This window comes from Chrysemys picta, chromosome 1 (assembly GCF_011386835.1).
Source record: "Chrysemys picta bellii isolate R12L10 chromosome 1, ASM1138683v2, whole genome shotgun sequence".
In the NCBI taxonomy this organism is placed as follows: domain Eukaryota; kingdom Metazoa; phylum Chordata; order Testudines; family Emydidae; genus Chrysemys; species Chrysemys picta.
The window spans coordinates 120,098,013-120,114,795 of NC_088791.1; the positions used below are offsets into that span (position 1 = coordinate 120,098,013).

Consider the following 16,783-nt stretch of genomic DNA (forward strand, 5'->3'; position numbering starts at 1 on the left):
TGAAATCACAGGTTACACTAGGGACAAATTTAGCCCAGTATTCAGAATCCATTGCCGCTAGCTTTTATTCTTCCTTTTTTTTTTTTTTTTGATAAAAGATATTAATCTCAACACCTCACAAAAATTATTTTAATACTAGCGTGGTATTATAAAAACACGTATAATTTCTGAGATATATTTTTTCAAATCTTTTTTAAATTGCTGTTAAATCCCATTCTCATTTTCCTTATTAATAGAACAAGATCTCATTTTTAGTTTATCCTCAAAGCAGTAATGAGCATTGTTAACATATAATAACAATGCCCAAGGGGGAAGTTTTCAAAGCCACTCTAACCTTAAAGCTGTGCTATTGATGTACTACACAGTCATCAAGCCAAGCGCCACTAGCAGTGGAGAGTTCAGCAGAATATTCCTGGTTAATATATAGGATGAATTATAAATGTTTTAGGTGATGACCTGCAGGGAAGGCAGGGGGCTGCTTAATGACTTAAGAACAGAGACAGGTTCAATAATATAAAAATAACTGGTTTTCATTTTCAAGTGTAACCAGTTGTTCTTTTGTTCTGATGATTCTGCATATACACAGATTTTCATAATAGGTTAATAAGAAGACAGGAAACAGGTACACAGTACTGCATATGGGCAGGGCATCTGAAAGGTGATTATTTGGTTATAAATAAATAATAGAAGTTAAGATTTAATTGCTTTCTAAAGACCCAATTCTTCCCTTTTTGAAGAAGAAAAAAGTTCATAACAATATTGTCTGTTCTATTACATGGGGAATATTATCCCTTTTTTGTCATAAATAGCAAAAATAAACTGTTGCATAAATTGACATAACTCCATTGTAACTATTGGAGCTTTGCCAGCTTATGTTGGCGAAGGTAAACCACTCAATGGTCTATGGACACAGAGTCCACCAGAGATTCTTACACAGCTCATGACATCCCCTGAGTGCCGGAGATTACATTTGTGTCTGTAATTAGCTGGAAGTCATGTACAAATCTCCAATCTTGGGGAAGTTCCCTATTGGGCATACATTTAAGGATGCTCAAGAATGGTTTATTCCAGCAATTATGTAGTGTAAATTACACCCATTTCCTTGTTGAGGTGCTACCTTCATCACCGTGAAAGATCTGAGGATGCATAGAATACGCACACGGCAGGATACAGACTGTGTCGACTCGACAATTCAGCGTAAAGACTGCTGGCAGCCTTTCCAATGCATATATTTTATTCCAGTTTTTGAGGTTCTCTGTTGTGGACCTCAGGGTAGAACTGTGCCTTTGTTTGAGTTTAACTGCTTTATTTACCATAGCCATAAACTCTCATACTTGTTTTTCATTAGCCATCTCGATTCACGGGATGTGTCCATATCATGTCCTTTTGCTTGTCATAAGCCATCATCCCCTGAAATGATTAAATATGAATAGACACATTCAATAATGTCAGAGCTCAAACTCCTGCATATTGCATGTTTCAATCCATTTTTCAATATGGGCAGGGCTATGGGAACAATCTCACTGGTTAATTAAGAATCCAACCCATCGTCACTGCACAGTTTGGAACCATTTAGCTTGACTAACTTTTTATTTACTCAAAAAGTCTATTCCCCCATTTTTTAAATGGAGCAAGAGTCTATAGCAGCACGAGCTGGTATAGTTATTTGCAGTGACTGCTCTTACCCAACTGCCCTTTGGTTTTGGTGCCTGACCATGCACTTGAGGCCACATTCTGCCCTAGCAACCCTGCAACGACAATCTGTCATTAAAAATACCCCATACATTGGTAGTTTGTGGGAGAAGACCTGGTTTCTGCTAGAATAAGGTTTGAACCTTTCATATAGATTCATTTACTTTTTAAAATTTGTATTCTTACATTATGAAAAGGATTGAATAGAGGTGAAAAATGACAGCCCAGCAGACTGAAGGTATCTATTTATACACAGAATAGATTCAGCATGGGTGGTGGCATTGCAAGTTTCCCTCCACCCTGTCTCCCATACTGTTCCATGCTCCACCAGTATCTGTCAACACTTTTCAAGATGCCACCTCTCTGAGGACCAAATTTATCCCTTAACAGAGGACCAGTACAAGGCTATGCAACATTTAAGTTCCACTTGCCCTCTCAAAATATGGCCTTCTGCTGACCTCTGCATAGGGGTGATTAGGGCAGTTCAGCCTCTGATGCCCATTTAATCCTGGACCTTTCTTTTTAGGCTGTCAGGAAAGCTGGATGTTAATACTGCAAGCAGCTCTCACCTAGGATTGACTGCTTCCAAGCCATTGCACATAGACCACTCACAGCTCTAAAGTGGTACAAACTCTCGGTCACTATGACATACACACACCCCATACAGAAGGGCAAGCATGATCTGGTACTTGGAGTAGGGATAGGAGGTGGAGAAGTTGGAAACTCTGCCTAATGTCATGGACCTACTTGAGTTAGCTGCTCCCCTTTCCTTTCAGGGTGAATGTCCTATTTGATTGTTCACTCTTAAATATAATAGAACATGAGCATTTCCAGGGGCCTCTGAAGGAGAATATTGTTTCTCTGTCACAACTCGGTGTCAGTTGATTAGTAGAACTTTATAATCCTCCCATGTCATGGAGCATCAGTAGTGCCTACTAAATGCCTCCTTCCAGATCAAATTAAAACACCCTCATCATTACCTTGAAGGTCCTATACAGTTAACCCTTGTCTTGACCTTCTCTCTGGTGTGTAATCTATGTTTTCATATCTTACCCATCACTCTAATATTTGTGGGGCCTACAGGCTTCCAGTTCAACTGGCCATTTTGCTGCCTTTTCTCCTCCCACAAACAGCTCCATACCTTTCTGTCAAACTACTTTTACTGCCTGACTCAGACTGGCATCTACTTAGTCATCTGGTCCCTGTCTGAACTGGCATTGGTCTGCTTCCATCCAGGTATATGTCTGTTTGGACAGCTCCCTTTATCCAGGGTGCTACTCTATTGCACTGTTGCACAGCAGTGTCCCCTTTGGTCTATTGAAGTACTACCACCCTCCCCACCCAGTTCGACTTTGGTGAAAGAAGCCTGGTTCTCTTTGCACTACTGCAAGCAGCTCCTGTTTGTTGCGTCAAAGCCCCCATTCCTTTCTCCTTGCATGGCTGCAAGAGTGGCTCCTTTTTTTAAGGACCCATTAAAGGGTGAGTGAGCGTGGCCATCTGTCTGTTTAGGCATTTATTTTGCATCCATCACCGTGGTTTGTGGCTGGGTGGCTGTGTCGGAGGTTGACTGGGATTGGGTGAGGATGATAGGTCAAATGATTGAATAAGTGGGCACGTGAGGAAGAGGAGGGAGAGAATTAAAGAATGGATGAAAGGGAAGGAGAGAGTGTGGAGGAAGAAGGAGAGGGATGAATGTCAAGAAAGAAAGAACTGAGGAATAAGCGGAGGTAAAAATGAAGAAATAAAAAAGAAAATTAAAAGAAACAAAAGTGAGAAGAATATTAAACCAAAGAAGAAAAGGAGAGAAGAGGAAATAAGGAAGGACTTGGGGCAGAATTAATTAAATTTAAAGGAACAGAAGCAGCTTAGATTTTTTTAAAAGTAAAAGGAACAGGCCTGGACACAAGTACAGGCGGAAAAGCTATACAGAAAAAGCATGATAGTGGTGAGATATCAAGATTTGGGATGACTTGCATAGATCACTCATATCTTCACTATGCATGAGCCATATAAGTCATCCTAAACTCATGGCAAAGAAACCTGCCCATTTGACCACACCATCATCTATTCTTTACAGAGCATATATACTCTGTGTGATATTTGTGCACATACCCAGAGACAGTATCTTTGCACCATTGAGGGCTGTTAAACATTGTTTTGCTGAGCCCTGCTTGGAACATCCTCCCCAAACCGGGTCACCGTGGATTTGGTCTGGCCTGATATTGAAACCGACTCTGTTATCCTGTAAACAGTTCTCTGAGCCATCAAGACTTCTATCCAGATTCATTTTTGTTCTCCTCTATACATAAATCAGTCTGTGTCGTATCACACACTGCTTTTCTTGCTCACGGTGTTTGTTTTCTCCTCTTCTTTGTGAGTTTAGGTTGCTTGCATGCACAGCCAGATTACCTATTTCCTCTCAGTTCTTGGCCCCAATACAGCAAGGCAGTTAAACCGATACTTAACTTTAAACACATGATTTTGATGTCACTATTCAGTGCTTAAAGTTAAAATGTCATTAAGTCCCTTGATGGCTCAGGGCCTTTAATATTTAGAACTTTTTTTTTTATTCTTACTATATGTTTCTGCTGCACCTAACAAAGAGGTCTCAATCTTGATTGGAGCCTCTAGTTGCTACTGTAATATAATGCAAAATAATTTATTCTTATTAAAGTTTATTACAGTAGTACCACCTGAGAACAGTGCCTCATTGTGTTAGGTGCTATGTAAACACAAAGCAGCAGAGTCCCTACCCCAAAGAGCTTACAGTCAAAATTGGCAAGCCACACACACAGTAAGGGAGAGGCATGTAACGTACTAGCAGAGTGAACAATATGATGACGGTAAATGTCACAGGCTGGGTGTTAATATAATATTGATGGGAGGGGATGCTCTCATGGTCAGGTCCTTTCAGGAAGCAAAACAATTGATCAGATGGCTCAGGCAAGGCATGAAGTTGGGCTATTGCTATTTGTTTTGAATCTCTGGACGCACGCTGAAGCTAGGCCATTTCACATGTGACGTCTGTCATTCCTCCCCTGAGGAATGACTCTCAAAAGTTGAGGTGACAGCTAGCTTAAAAAAAAAAAAAAGCCTGAAAAAACTACAGCATCTGTAGTAGGAGAAATTTTTGAAAGATGTTTTGTTTATTGGCAATGTTTCATTTTCTCTCTCTCTCCTGTTTTTTCTTTACAGCAGTTGTATGCTGCCCAGCTTGCTGCAATGCAAGTGTCTCCAGGAGGCAAGATACCTGGCATACCCCAAGGAAACCTTGGTGCGGCTGTATCCCCTACCAGTATCCACACAGACAAGAGCACAAACAGTCCTCCACCCAAAAGCAAGGTACTGTGCCATTTTAAAGGAGCAGGTTTTTGTTTCTCTCTCAGTATTTACATGGTTCCTGTCAATATGATATCTGAGCACCTCCCAGGTGGTTACAGATTCATCATGAAATAGGGGAAGTACTCTTATCCCCATTTGCCTGATGGAGAATTCAGGCATGGTGACAGTAAGTGATTTGCCCAAGGTCACAGAGGAAGCCAGTAACAGAGCTGGGAACTGAATGCAGCTCTCCTGAGTTCCATCTAATGCCTGAGCCACAAGATTATTATTTCTTCCATCCTTTGGTAATGGGCAAAAGACTAAGGCTGCGTGCCTCCCATTCTAGCACACAACTACTATTTCCCCCTAACCTTTAATCCATAGCCATATAAGTGGTACTGCAACAAAAGATGATAGCAGCATGACATCTCATCCAGAGCCAAATTCTGCCCTGGGGTTCATGCACTGAAATCAGTGGGGACCCTATGTACATATCCAATGGCAGGACTGACTCTCAATTGGTGGCCGTTGTATCACAGAACATATTTTAATCTTATTTATATAATGAAAGGGTCTACCCAGAGTAATTTGGAGGTGGTTGGGGAATGAGATTTATGCTGTCTTCGAAGGTCAGGTTAGCAATTGTAGTCAAATCTTCAAAACATCACCGTTGTTTGGCAAGTTGGCTACAGCTAAGACAAAGGCACAGAATGCATTGCATCCACATAACATGTTGAAACTTCATTTGACTATTGGCCAAGTGACGTTAATTTGAGATTCTGTCGTTTCTCAGCGGTTGTTTGTTGGGGATTTGGTTGCTGAGAGTCAAAATCAGATTTTCTCAGACTAAATTGAGTACACTTGTCCTTACCGTCAAGCTCCTATATCACTCTGTCCCTCCATATTCTTTGCCTGGACAAGGTGAGCTAGGTTAAATGAACATACCAAATAAATTAGAGAAATCTTTTTTTCTGTTGCTAAATCAACATCTGTGACTTTGAGCAATTTAAATCAGATATGCATACAATACAGTGGACCATAAGACCATGAAGAAAATGGCTTCCTTATCTTTTGATTACTTTTCTCTTTGGGTTAGCATTAATGTATTGTAGAGCCTGTTTCAGCAATCCCTATCCACCCTAAGCTGAATGGTAAGAAACCTGAACCAATCATGTTAATGAATCAAGATTAAGTTCTGTGTTCAATGGAACTACTCCAGTGATGTTGAATGAGACTACTTGCATAAGTACAACTCAGAGGTTGCAGAATAAGGGCCACCATTTGTGTCTATATCTACATATGGATAGAGATAGGTATAAATATAATAGATATATAATAAAATATAGTAGCTGGGATTTTCAAAAGGGCCTAGGTGACTTAGGAGCACAAGTCCCATTGGCTTTTAAATGGGATTCATGCTCCTAAATCACTTAAATGATTTTGAAAATTCCACTCTTGTATCTCTAAATTATCTAATCTTTGATATAGATAATCTTACCAAGGATCAACTCATTAAATCCACTGCCCAGAATAAGATGAGGTCAAATTATTTCTCAGGTGGCCTAAGGAAACTGGTCACATTTTGGAGTGGCACTGCCTACCTTAGTTATTGTAAAACAATTAGCAAGGATTTAGCCAAGGAAAAGGAGTAAAAAGCATCCCCATTTAAGTGACAGGGAAAACTTGACGAAATGTGTCCTTTCTTTCCTTCGGTGTCCTCTAGCATGCTGTCCACTTCCTTTATCATGTCAGAAAAGATTCCTTGAATTGACAGTAGCATCTTAGTTTTTAGCCTAACAGTAAAGCTGTACGGATTAAAAATAACCTGCCAAATAAATAATACCATTGTCAGCTCAATGAGATACATGGTCAAAAAATGAAAGGAATGCTTGGGACCCAGAATCAACCTGGAGGTATACATTTACTTTCTCCTCTTCTCGATGCAGACTTTTTGACTTCCCAAAGTTTTTCCCTTCGTAAGGACATCTCTTTTATGTAGTGGAAAGTTGTCAATCATAAAGCTATTTGGCCCCCCGGCAATGTGCTTTTTTTCAAAAACAGTTGTTTGTATGGTTAACAAGAGATTTTTGTGCATTTTACAAGGGTTTTCTGTATGATGCGTCTAACAGCTTGTTAAAGAGATTCCACTGCACTTAAGATCCTGATGTTGGTTTTGGATCTACCCGGCACAAACAGAATGTCTGATGAGATCTGATGGGGGACAGTATTTATGTTGTGGCACTCATGGAATCAGGGCCGGCTCTAGGATTTTTGCCGTCCAAAGCAAAAACAATTTTGGCCGCCCTCCCCCCTCCCCCGTTCTTTAATTACCCCACCCCCGACCCCGCCTCAACTCCGCCCCTTCCCCAAATCCCCAGCCCTGCCTCCTCCCCCCAGGCTCTCAAGCCTAGGAGGGAGGGAGGGGGAGAAGCGGCGCCCGTGCCACGGTCACTCGGAGTCTCCCCCTCCCTCCCAGGTTTGAGAGCCTGGGAGGGAGGGCGAGTAGCGACGCGCAAATCAGCTGTTTCATGCGCCGTGGCAGCAGCAGCGGAGGTGAGCTAGGGCGGCCGGGGCACATTTTTAGGGGCAGCATTCTGGCGCCGGCCATGCCGCCCCTAAAAATGTGCCGCCCCAAGCACCAGCTTGTTTTGCTGGTGCCTAGAGCCGGCCCTGCATGGAATTATAAGGCCTACCAGACTGGTAATGTCGGCAAAACCATCCTCCAGGTAGCTGTCAAAATCAGCTTTGTTCTTCCTTGTCTTTTATTGCTTTTCCTTATTCATAGGTGTTCCAGTGCCTTTGGTTCACAACTCTGTGGAAGCACACAAACAGAACTTATTTGCAAATTGGGAAAAAAAAAAAAAAAGAGTGGGCCACTAGGAAAGGAGTGGGGGGGGGGGGCTCCAAAAGGCTGTAAAATTGTGCAGCATGAGCCTTCTGATGCATGCTGTTTTCAATCTGCTGTGTGCCAGTTGGAGGCTCAGAGAGAGAGAGAAAGGATAATGCTGAGAAATGATAGAGTGGCTGTGACCTCCAAGCTCAGCCTGGAAACCCAAGACATTGATTTCACTTAGCATTCCTGCTGAGAAATCCGGCGGAGTTCAGTTGTAATAAAAGAACAAGATTCTGTTCTAATGGTAATGGCGTATGACAGACATATCACTTTGTCTGTCCTCAGCACCAGGGAGAGGAGAATTGGAGAAAGGTCACCTGACCTGCCTGTGGTGTTGTGCAAGTGCTATACTGAGCTTTGAACTCAGCATAGGAACACAGTTTATATACATATATATATATATATATATATATATATAAAATACTAAGTGATAAAGAAATCTTTATAGTGTCTACACTAATTAGAATGAACCTTTTAAAGCTGGGTAAAGGCTTAGCTAGGAAGACAGTGATGAATGTGTGATAGCACCAGAAACTGAATCCTACATGTTTAAACTGTGTATAATATACATGGTGATACGCCTTAGTTTGTATCTGCATGGGTCTTCCTTTGGTTTTACAAACCATGTTTGCACCAACATTTACAACACTATTCACTTTCTGTTACCTCATTATTTCACTATCATCAATGAAGACCTATCGGAGTTTCACAACCCAATTTTTCCAAAGGAAACATGGTTCATAAAGTTGAATCATGGTGGTCTTTCTGGGGGAAAAGCCTCGTTAAGATGCAGTATGTAAAGTCTCCATACATGAATAGTTAGTGCCTCGGACAAGCTTTTAGGAGATTTTGTTTGCTGAATCTCCATTTGCAGCCCACAGTTTACACTGGCACAGTTTTGGAAATATGCTCAAGTATTCATAGACAAGGAGGCGGCCCCACCATATGAGAGTGTTTCAAGGTGGTGGCAAACATCTGGGTCACTTTTGAAAAGACGTGTTTTTTTTTCCTTTGACTAGAAATTTACAGTTACTGTATTGCTCTTTGCAAGGATTCTTCAAAGTCGGCCTCAGCAGCAGATGGAACAACTGCTGGCTCTAGATATGCTAAGAAACATCAGGGGGAGTTTGCCAAGGTTCATCTTTTAAATCTAGTAAGACATGAAGACATCACTGAGACCCCTCAAAGACCTTGGCAACCCCTACGTTGGCAAGCCTTTTATCAGTGGCCCTCACCAGTGTTTGAGCACTGGACTATTCAGACTAACCTGCCATCTTCTGTGTTGCACTTGCCTTTCGACAGTTGTGTCCCCAAATGTTCAAATTCACTTCTCAGATTCTTGTGGTGTGACTTTTAGGAAACCATGGAGGACATACACCATTATGTCCTGCTGTGCATTCTGTTGAGTTTTCAAGCAGGAAACTGAGCTGGTGTCATGCATTTTTCCAGAATGGAATCTGTCTGCCAGAAAAACTGATTTAAGAAACAGAGCTGGTGGAATACATCCAAAAGAAAATGTGTGTATCTTGCGGAAATGGATTTTAACACAGCTTCTCCTTTAGCAGTTTTTGTGACAGCCGGCATGCTAATCACACTGTTCAAATTTACCCAGGCCTCCTCCACAGCCCCTGTGAAAGGCAACTATCTCTTAAATCTGCCAAATTGTGCTGGATTTCCAGAGTCTGTTTTAAGCACATTTTGGCCCTGATTCTGCAAGTACTTTCATGCTGCTCAGTCGGATATTCAAGATGGCTATGGTATAAGTGGGAGGGTGAGGGTAGGCACAAGTAAGGTTCAGTGCTGGGCGGCCTGGGGGGAGAGGGAGGAGCTAATCGGCAGGGCCCACTGGTGGGTGCTGAGCACCCGCTATTTTTTTCCAATGGGTGATCCAGCCCTGGAGCACCCCCGGAGTCGGCACCTATGCTCAGTGTAGCTTGTAAATGCAGCTAAATGTCTCTTGATACTCGACAAAGTATGGTGCATTGTCTGCAGCATCCACAAAAAACAAGAGCAATTCAGTGTGAAATGTGACAAGAGAGAATTCCTGGGTGCTTTTCTTTTAACCTTGTTATGACCCCAGCCCTAACCCAAGTCAGAGTTGTGTCTCCATCAATGACAATAGAATAGAGTGTCCAAATCATGGTTTTTGTTCTTTTCAAATACTTCTGGCAGTGATGTTACTATTTGCTCAGCAGTAGCACCTGGGAGTTGTGACAAGGAAAGGAAATGTGTTTCAGATAAGCCAGAAACAGCACTAACCAGTTAGATATACACAATCAGATTCTCTTCAACTGCAAATATCCACACAAATGTCAGTGTGAATCCTTAAGTGAGGATGGAACTTTATTTTCTCATTGTCTGGGTCTCTGATCACCCAAGTAAAGAATGGATTAAAAAGCTGCCTTGGTGCCTGTAACCAGAATCAACTTCAAAAGATTTAGGGCCAGATTCTCTTATGCAGTGCAAATTGGCCTTAAACTGTCTGGAGATTCCTCTTGGGCAGTTCTCCAGCGTAGGGAGAATATCTGTTGATACTGAGCTGGTGTATCAGTCACCTGCACAGCCACATCCTCACCCCCTGCTTAATGGGAAGGAGGAAGTGGGATGGAGGAGATGAGACCTTGTGCCAGCAGTGTAAATTAGATTAGGACCACTCCCGCTCCATTTTACACAAGGGCTGGGTGAGCCTGAATCAGAAAGCTGCAACCAGCTAGCTGTAGCATCTCCTGTCCACTACATCTGACCCCAGCTCAGACATAGCAGAGAATCTGAATCAATGTCTAGTGTTCTGTACATGGGAGTTTTAATTCAGACATATACCTTGGGATTAGATTGCTTCTTCCATCAGACCACCAACTACTGCAGTAGCTTAGCTGTTGAGTGGCAAGATTGGTTTTTTGCACCTAAGATAGGGCTTTCCTGTTTTGTGATGGTCTTGGCTTTCATGATTGAACATGCTAGAGGTAAGGAATTTATTTCACTCTATAGATGCTGAATACACTGCTCATTCAAATGAATAATATCAGCATTCTCCCATCTATCGCATCTTTTAACCTCATTATTTAAAAGCATTTTGGAAACAACAACAAATTGTCCTTCACAACAACCCTGTGAGGTAGATCAGAGACATGAAGGGGCTGTTTGCATTAGGAAGATGACCCATTGTGGCCCTCAGCTGGAGTAGATAAAGTTTGGTTGCTAATGTAGATGGGGCCAAACTGTTTTCAACTTTGCTGCATGGTGCTAGAAGAGAGAGATTGGAACTGAGTTAAACCCCTTAGTGCAAGTATACTAAGGGCAACCATACACCTCTGTATTGATGTAAGTGTTCAGCAGCTGCTGAGTTGTGCCTCAAAGGTGACTATTTCATCAGTGAATGAAGCTATTCCTATTTAGAATATGTACAGTATTAGGGATCTTTTGGAATGAAAGGCTCTGTATAAATGTGAGTTACTCCATTACTATTAGAATTTTGGATCTTTGTTTGCAGCATGGTTATCTGGAAGGTTTGCAGGATTTATTTATTTGTATGTATTTCTGGACTGGACACAGCCTTTTCCATTCCACTAGTTTGGAAATCCCTGTAAATGAATCCAGTGGAATTTTTGGCACTGGAATAGAATAATGTTATGCTGAGAGGTACTGGTGACTGCATGAGTCACAGACGTCTCTGAGATTGGGTGTGACCTCTCACTTCAGTTAACATAATGGTCAGGATAAATTAATCACAACGCCCTCCCCCCCACATAAGACAAAAGGGTTAAATGAACCTGCCTAGGAGTTTTAGACTGGGTAGGGAGAATGATTTTTGCTCAGGTGTGTGTGTGCGCGCGCGCGTGCGCGTATGTGCATGTGTTAGAGAGAGAGTGAATAGAGAATAGAAAGTGGGAGAGACAGTGGCAAAAAGAAGCAGGTCAAATAGCAGACCTATGAGAGCAGTGAATAAATCTGGAAAATGCTAGAGAGAGAATTTTGGGGATCTGGTGTTGGCTAAAGAGGTTTGTGACTGTAAGCTAGGAAACTGTTCCTTTATTTGTAGTTCCTCCTGCATTTGGAGAAACAGGACCTTGTACATTCCTTATAAATAAACAAGATTACATTAAAGAAAATCCAACATTCCATCATCAGTTTCCACCCCCAACTGGAACATCCCCAGGGTCCCAAACTTTGACTAAACATTTGGGTCAAAAATGAGCAACAGCATTTACCCCTATCCATGCTACAGTTAAACCAGAGTGAACTTAAGCCATGTTCAAAAGGATAAATGTTCAAGGCTCACATTCCCTACTGCCCTTCCCAAACTACCCAACAGGGCTAGAACACAGCTGTAAAACCATTAATACACTACAATAGTTCATGTTATAGATTAAGTGATATATACATAGCAAGTGACTGGCACTTGCTTTCCAGCTTTGACACTTACTGTACTTCTTAGGTGGTGTTTATGTCCATTTGTTGATGGATAACATGTAGCCAACCTGTCCATTTAACTGGAAACCTTTTCCTTTACTGTCTCATGTTGCTTAGATGAAATATGTGGAAAGAACTGTGGATGACTGATAGTATTTTCCTCTCGATTCCTTTTCTCTATATACACAATAAACACAAACAGCTAGGCACAGAAACTGACATTTTTAACCACAATTTTTTAAGCACAGTGAAATTATATATCTGAATAGAACTTATGATGCTCTTATAAAGTAAAACGTCTTTCTGCACAATAAAAAAAGTTTAAAAAACAACAAAAAAAATGCAGTTACACAGTGCCTTCCCCTCCTGCCCCCCTCCTCCTAAAAATAAATTAAATAGATGGAGGGACTCATAGGATTCCTTTTCAGGTTAACTCTTCCCAGCTCTGATTCCCAATATCGTGATGTCTCTTTGGCAGAAGCCTGACTCTCAAGCACAGCCACTAGTGAGCCAGCTCTGTCAGGCGCAGTCAGCTCTTTTACTAATGCAAGCTCAGAAGAAAACAAAGCACACAGACATACACAAAGAGAGAGAGAGAAACCCTTTGAAATCTGCTACCGCAAAAAAAAAAAAAAAACAGGACAAAAATTAAAGTGAGGCCCTGCTTTTCTAAAACATATGGCTTCAGAATTAGGCATCTGATTGCACAGATGTGAAGCAAAGTGGAGATGACAGGGGGAAGTTCCATGTGCATGACCCTGTTAAGGTCCCTACCATATCAATCAGTGCCTTCCTTAGCTTGTGCAAACCAGGAAAGACCCACCACATTTTGCCTTCTTTTCCTACAATGGAAGAGTTTCTTCTGGGTTTCCGTCCTTGTGGAAAAAGGCCCTACAGCATTAACCAGACAGCATTGCTTGAAACCATGATTTCGTTCCTAGTATTACTGCTTTCAGGGGCTGGTAAAGAGGTCAAACAGCTCCCCCAAACTCTTCTTTACTGCAAAGCATTAAGATGTCAGGAAATTATTGCAAACAGCTGTACTTGCATTAGGCTAAAGAATGTAACCAGTCTCCAAATGGGGTAACAGCACATTGCTGCACCAAAGACACTCTGAGCTGTAAAAATACCGGGCCTGACTTACCATTGTGTTACATCATTTAAGCTGATTTCCATTAAGATGAGTAAGGTTACACTAGCATTAAACTGGAGTACAACATAAATGAATCAGACACATTATGTTTTTACTAGTGATTGACCTAAGCCACAGATTCAGATCCAAATATGCCCAAAGTTCAAGAGCATGTTTGGGTCTGAAGTTTCTGTTTGGCCCATTTTAGAAATATAAAGTTCAGATCTGGATTCAGACTTCCCCAGAGTTCAGGGGCATTGGGATCCAGTGTTTTGTTTCAGATCCATCTCTCTGTTTTTTTTTGTAGAAGTAGTATAGCAGATTACCGACCCCCTGAATACCATTTGGTGCATAAAACTGATAGAGGAAGAGCAGCATTTTACAGAAATAAAATAAAACTGAATGAAAAAGGAACCTCACAATTTTTTACAGCTGCTAGGATAGCAATTGAGCTGACATGGCCAGCTTGCCATTCAGCCCTACCAGTTTCATTAAAGCATAATGGGGGGACAGCGTGGAATCTGAGGCAACATGATGAAATGGAGAAAGGATTGGCTTTTTGTGGTTGTTTTCATCAATCCTTTGCCAGTATTTTATCCCCTAGGTAACTCTCTAAGAAGTCACCTGGGGATCATCTAATTTCAAGATTGACTGAGCCATGAAGGGCGGGAGAAAGGGTGCTGGAAAGTGTGGCTGGGTGAGGAGTGAGTGTGCAGCTTGGCTGGTCTTAGTCTTGGTTTACCCTGCTGTCCGCTCCTGGGAACACCTCTCTTCTCCCTCACCCTGCCTTCTTGGTTAACTACATTCCCTTGCTACCAATTCCAGGCTCTCCAACCTTCCAACTAAAAACTAATAGAAGGATTGGAGGAGTTAGAGGGCAGGTGAGGGGCAGAGAACAACTGACACAGAGAACAAGGTGGGGGAGGCAGTATCTTTTATTGGACGACCAACTTCCATTGGTGAGAGATGTAAGCTTTTGAGCTTACTCAGAGCCTCTTTTCAGAACCTGAAAGCTTGTCTCTCTCTCTCTCACCAACAGGAGTTGATCCAATTACCTCACCCACCTTGTCTCTAATATCCTGCAGGCAACATGGCTACAACAACACTGCATACAACAATAGAGCAAAAAGTGACTCCATGCAGGGAGGAGAGACTAGCAACGTGGGAGAAGTGGGCAAGAAGCATAAGAAGGCAGTGGAGGGTGGTGTCTTCCAGAGCTCATAGGGCAGAGTGTCAGAGTGTTGCCCGCTCTTGGGGTTGGTGATATAGGTGTTAGGGGAAAGCTAACAAGGTAGTGGGTTGTTTTGATTGGGGGGAAGAGCTAGGCTGCCGATGTGGGAGGGCTTGATTTGGTTGGTGAGGAGGAACCAGGAGTGAGGAGAGAGGGATGAAGTTCATGTTGAGGGGAGGGAGAGCATAAAAGGTACTCAGGGTGAGCATGATCTCTCTCTTCTCCACTGCAAATTGTTGAGAATGGCTGTACACACCCTAAGGGCCACATACTAAATCTGAGCTTAAATGTAGATAGTAAAAATACCCTGCACCAGTATAATGCTGGGATATCCTGCATTAACATTTGGCTTGTTTCTTTGTATTAAAATCCTATCAAGCAAAGGTCATTGGTCCTTTATTACAGAGGTTTACTTTGTGTAGACACTGAGCTCATAGATGTTCTACAGCAAAGAATATGTTTCATTTCAGCAGCACGTACTGCCCCACTCATAAAGCAATGGTACTCCAGCCATTTAACCCCCTCACGATCCAGGAGACAGGCTGAGAAGGAGAAGGAGAGGCTGAATCTAGATGCCCCTCTGCTTCAGGCAATAAACCTTCCACTCCACAAGTGCAGGTTCTATCGGACCATCTGTTTCATTTCTTCATTCACTTATAACAGCAGATAAGGTCCCTAGACTGACTCTCCAGTGATGGGCACTGTATGTAAAAAAAACCACAAAGCACTCACGTGGATTTTCCTTTAGCCAAACGTATAACTTTTGTTAAACACAAAAAGAGAATTTCCAAGGGGTTTAGAGATCCATTGCCTATTCCAGTCAATGAGAGCTTTTGTATTAACTAGAATAGGCATTAGATTAGACACCAATATTGTTCATTTAACCAGTTTCCAAAAGCTGCTTGCTCCGTCTGCTGAGAAGTAGTTTGCATACACTCTCTCTGTACCAGGTTTGCATTTGGCCTTCTGACCCCATGTTCAGGCAGAACAGTTTAAATTAAGTCTGAAAGAAGCCTATTTAGCAGTACCCATCTCTTATTTTTAAGGAAATATTGCAATGTTTCAATCAGGGATTATTAATTTTTTATTAACAGTGTAAAGCATTCCTCTCCGGCGCGTAGCTCTCAGATCATCACACTGTTACACTGCTAATATTTTAACAAGGGGCTTCACAGATATTTCCCCCCTTAACCTGTGAAGAATATCCAGTAACTGGGGGTCCCTGCAGAGACGAGGCATCTGAGATGGGGAAAGTCTACTTTGTTTTCCCATTGAAAGAGAGACTTTTCCACAACCCAGGATGGAGGCAACACCAAATTATATTATGTGCATTTTCCTGCAAATACAGTATTTATATTTTTTGTTTCATAAAGAAAAATTGCAAAGTACTTTGCTTGTAATATACTACAGTATTCAGTTTGTGTAATGTGAAATATTGAGGTATGTTTGTGAGAGAGACTTGAAAAGAAACTGTGTAGACCTTGTTAAAATGGAGAATAGTACTCTCCTCAGAAGCTTGGGTGCATTGCTGCAGTGTTGCCAGCTCTTGCAATTTTATCATCAGTCTTATGAAACTTCTTAGTTTATTTAAAGCCCCAACTCCTGGAGTCATGTGAATATGTGAGAATCAGCTTTTTTTTTTTTAAAGTTAGTTTCAAGGCCTTGTGGTTGCAGAGAAAATCTTAAAAAGGGGACCCAAGTGTATACCAAAATCTCAAAAACCAGAAGACAAATAAACCCCCCCAAAATGTATTGTTTTAATAAAATCTCGTGATTTGATTTTTAAGCCAATCTCATGATTTTGGGGGGCCTGACTCATGATTTTTGAACATTTGATACTGGCAATACTGCAAATGCATAAACTTTGCTCTCCAGAGTATATTTCTGACCCTCAGTACCCATTGGCAAGGATTTAGCAGTATCCAGACTAGGGGTAACTCCAATCAGAGGCCAAGAGATCGATACAACCTGCCATTCAGTTTGTAGTGAGACTTTAACAAGGGTCTCTGAGGATCTTCCTCCACATATAAAACCAGCTATAGATTTTTGTTCACGGTCATGTGTATTTATGTGCTAGTTGTGCGATACACAAGTGTTTAATACA

General features: G+C 41.7%; 1 protein-coding gene across 39 annotated transcripts in view; it reads left to right on the forward strand.

The window, feature by feature from the left end:
* Window positions 1-16,783, forward strand: part of SOX5 (SRY-box transcription factor 5) — an 807,001-nt gene that overhangs the window by 736,766 nt on the left and 53,452 nt on the right. For all 39 annotated transcript variants that reach the window (XM_065568283.1, XM_065568279.1, XM_065568369.1 and 36 more), the window contains one exon: window positions 4,888-5,034. In XM_065568283.1, the coding sequence (XP_065424355.1) occupies window positions 4,888-5,034 (147 nt within the window). The remainder of the gene's footprint in view (window positions 1-4,887; window positions 5,035-16,783) is intronic.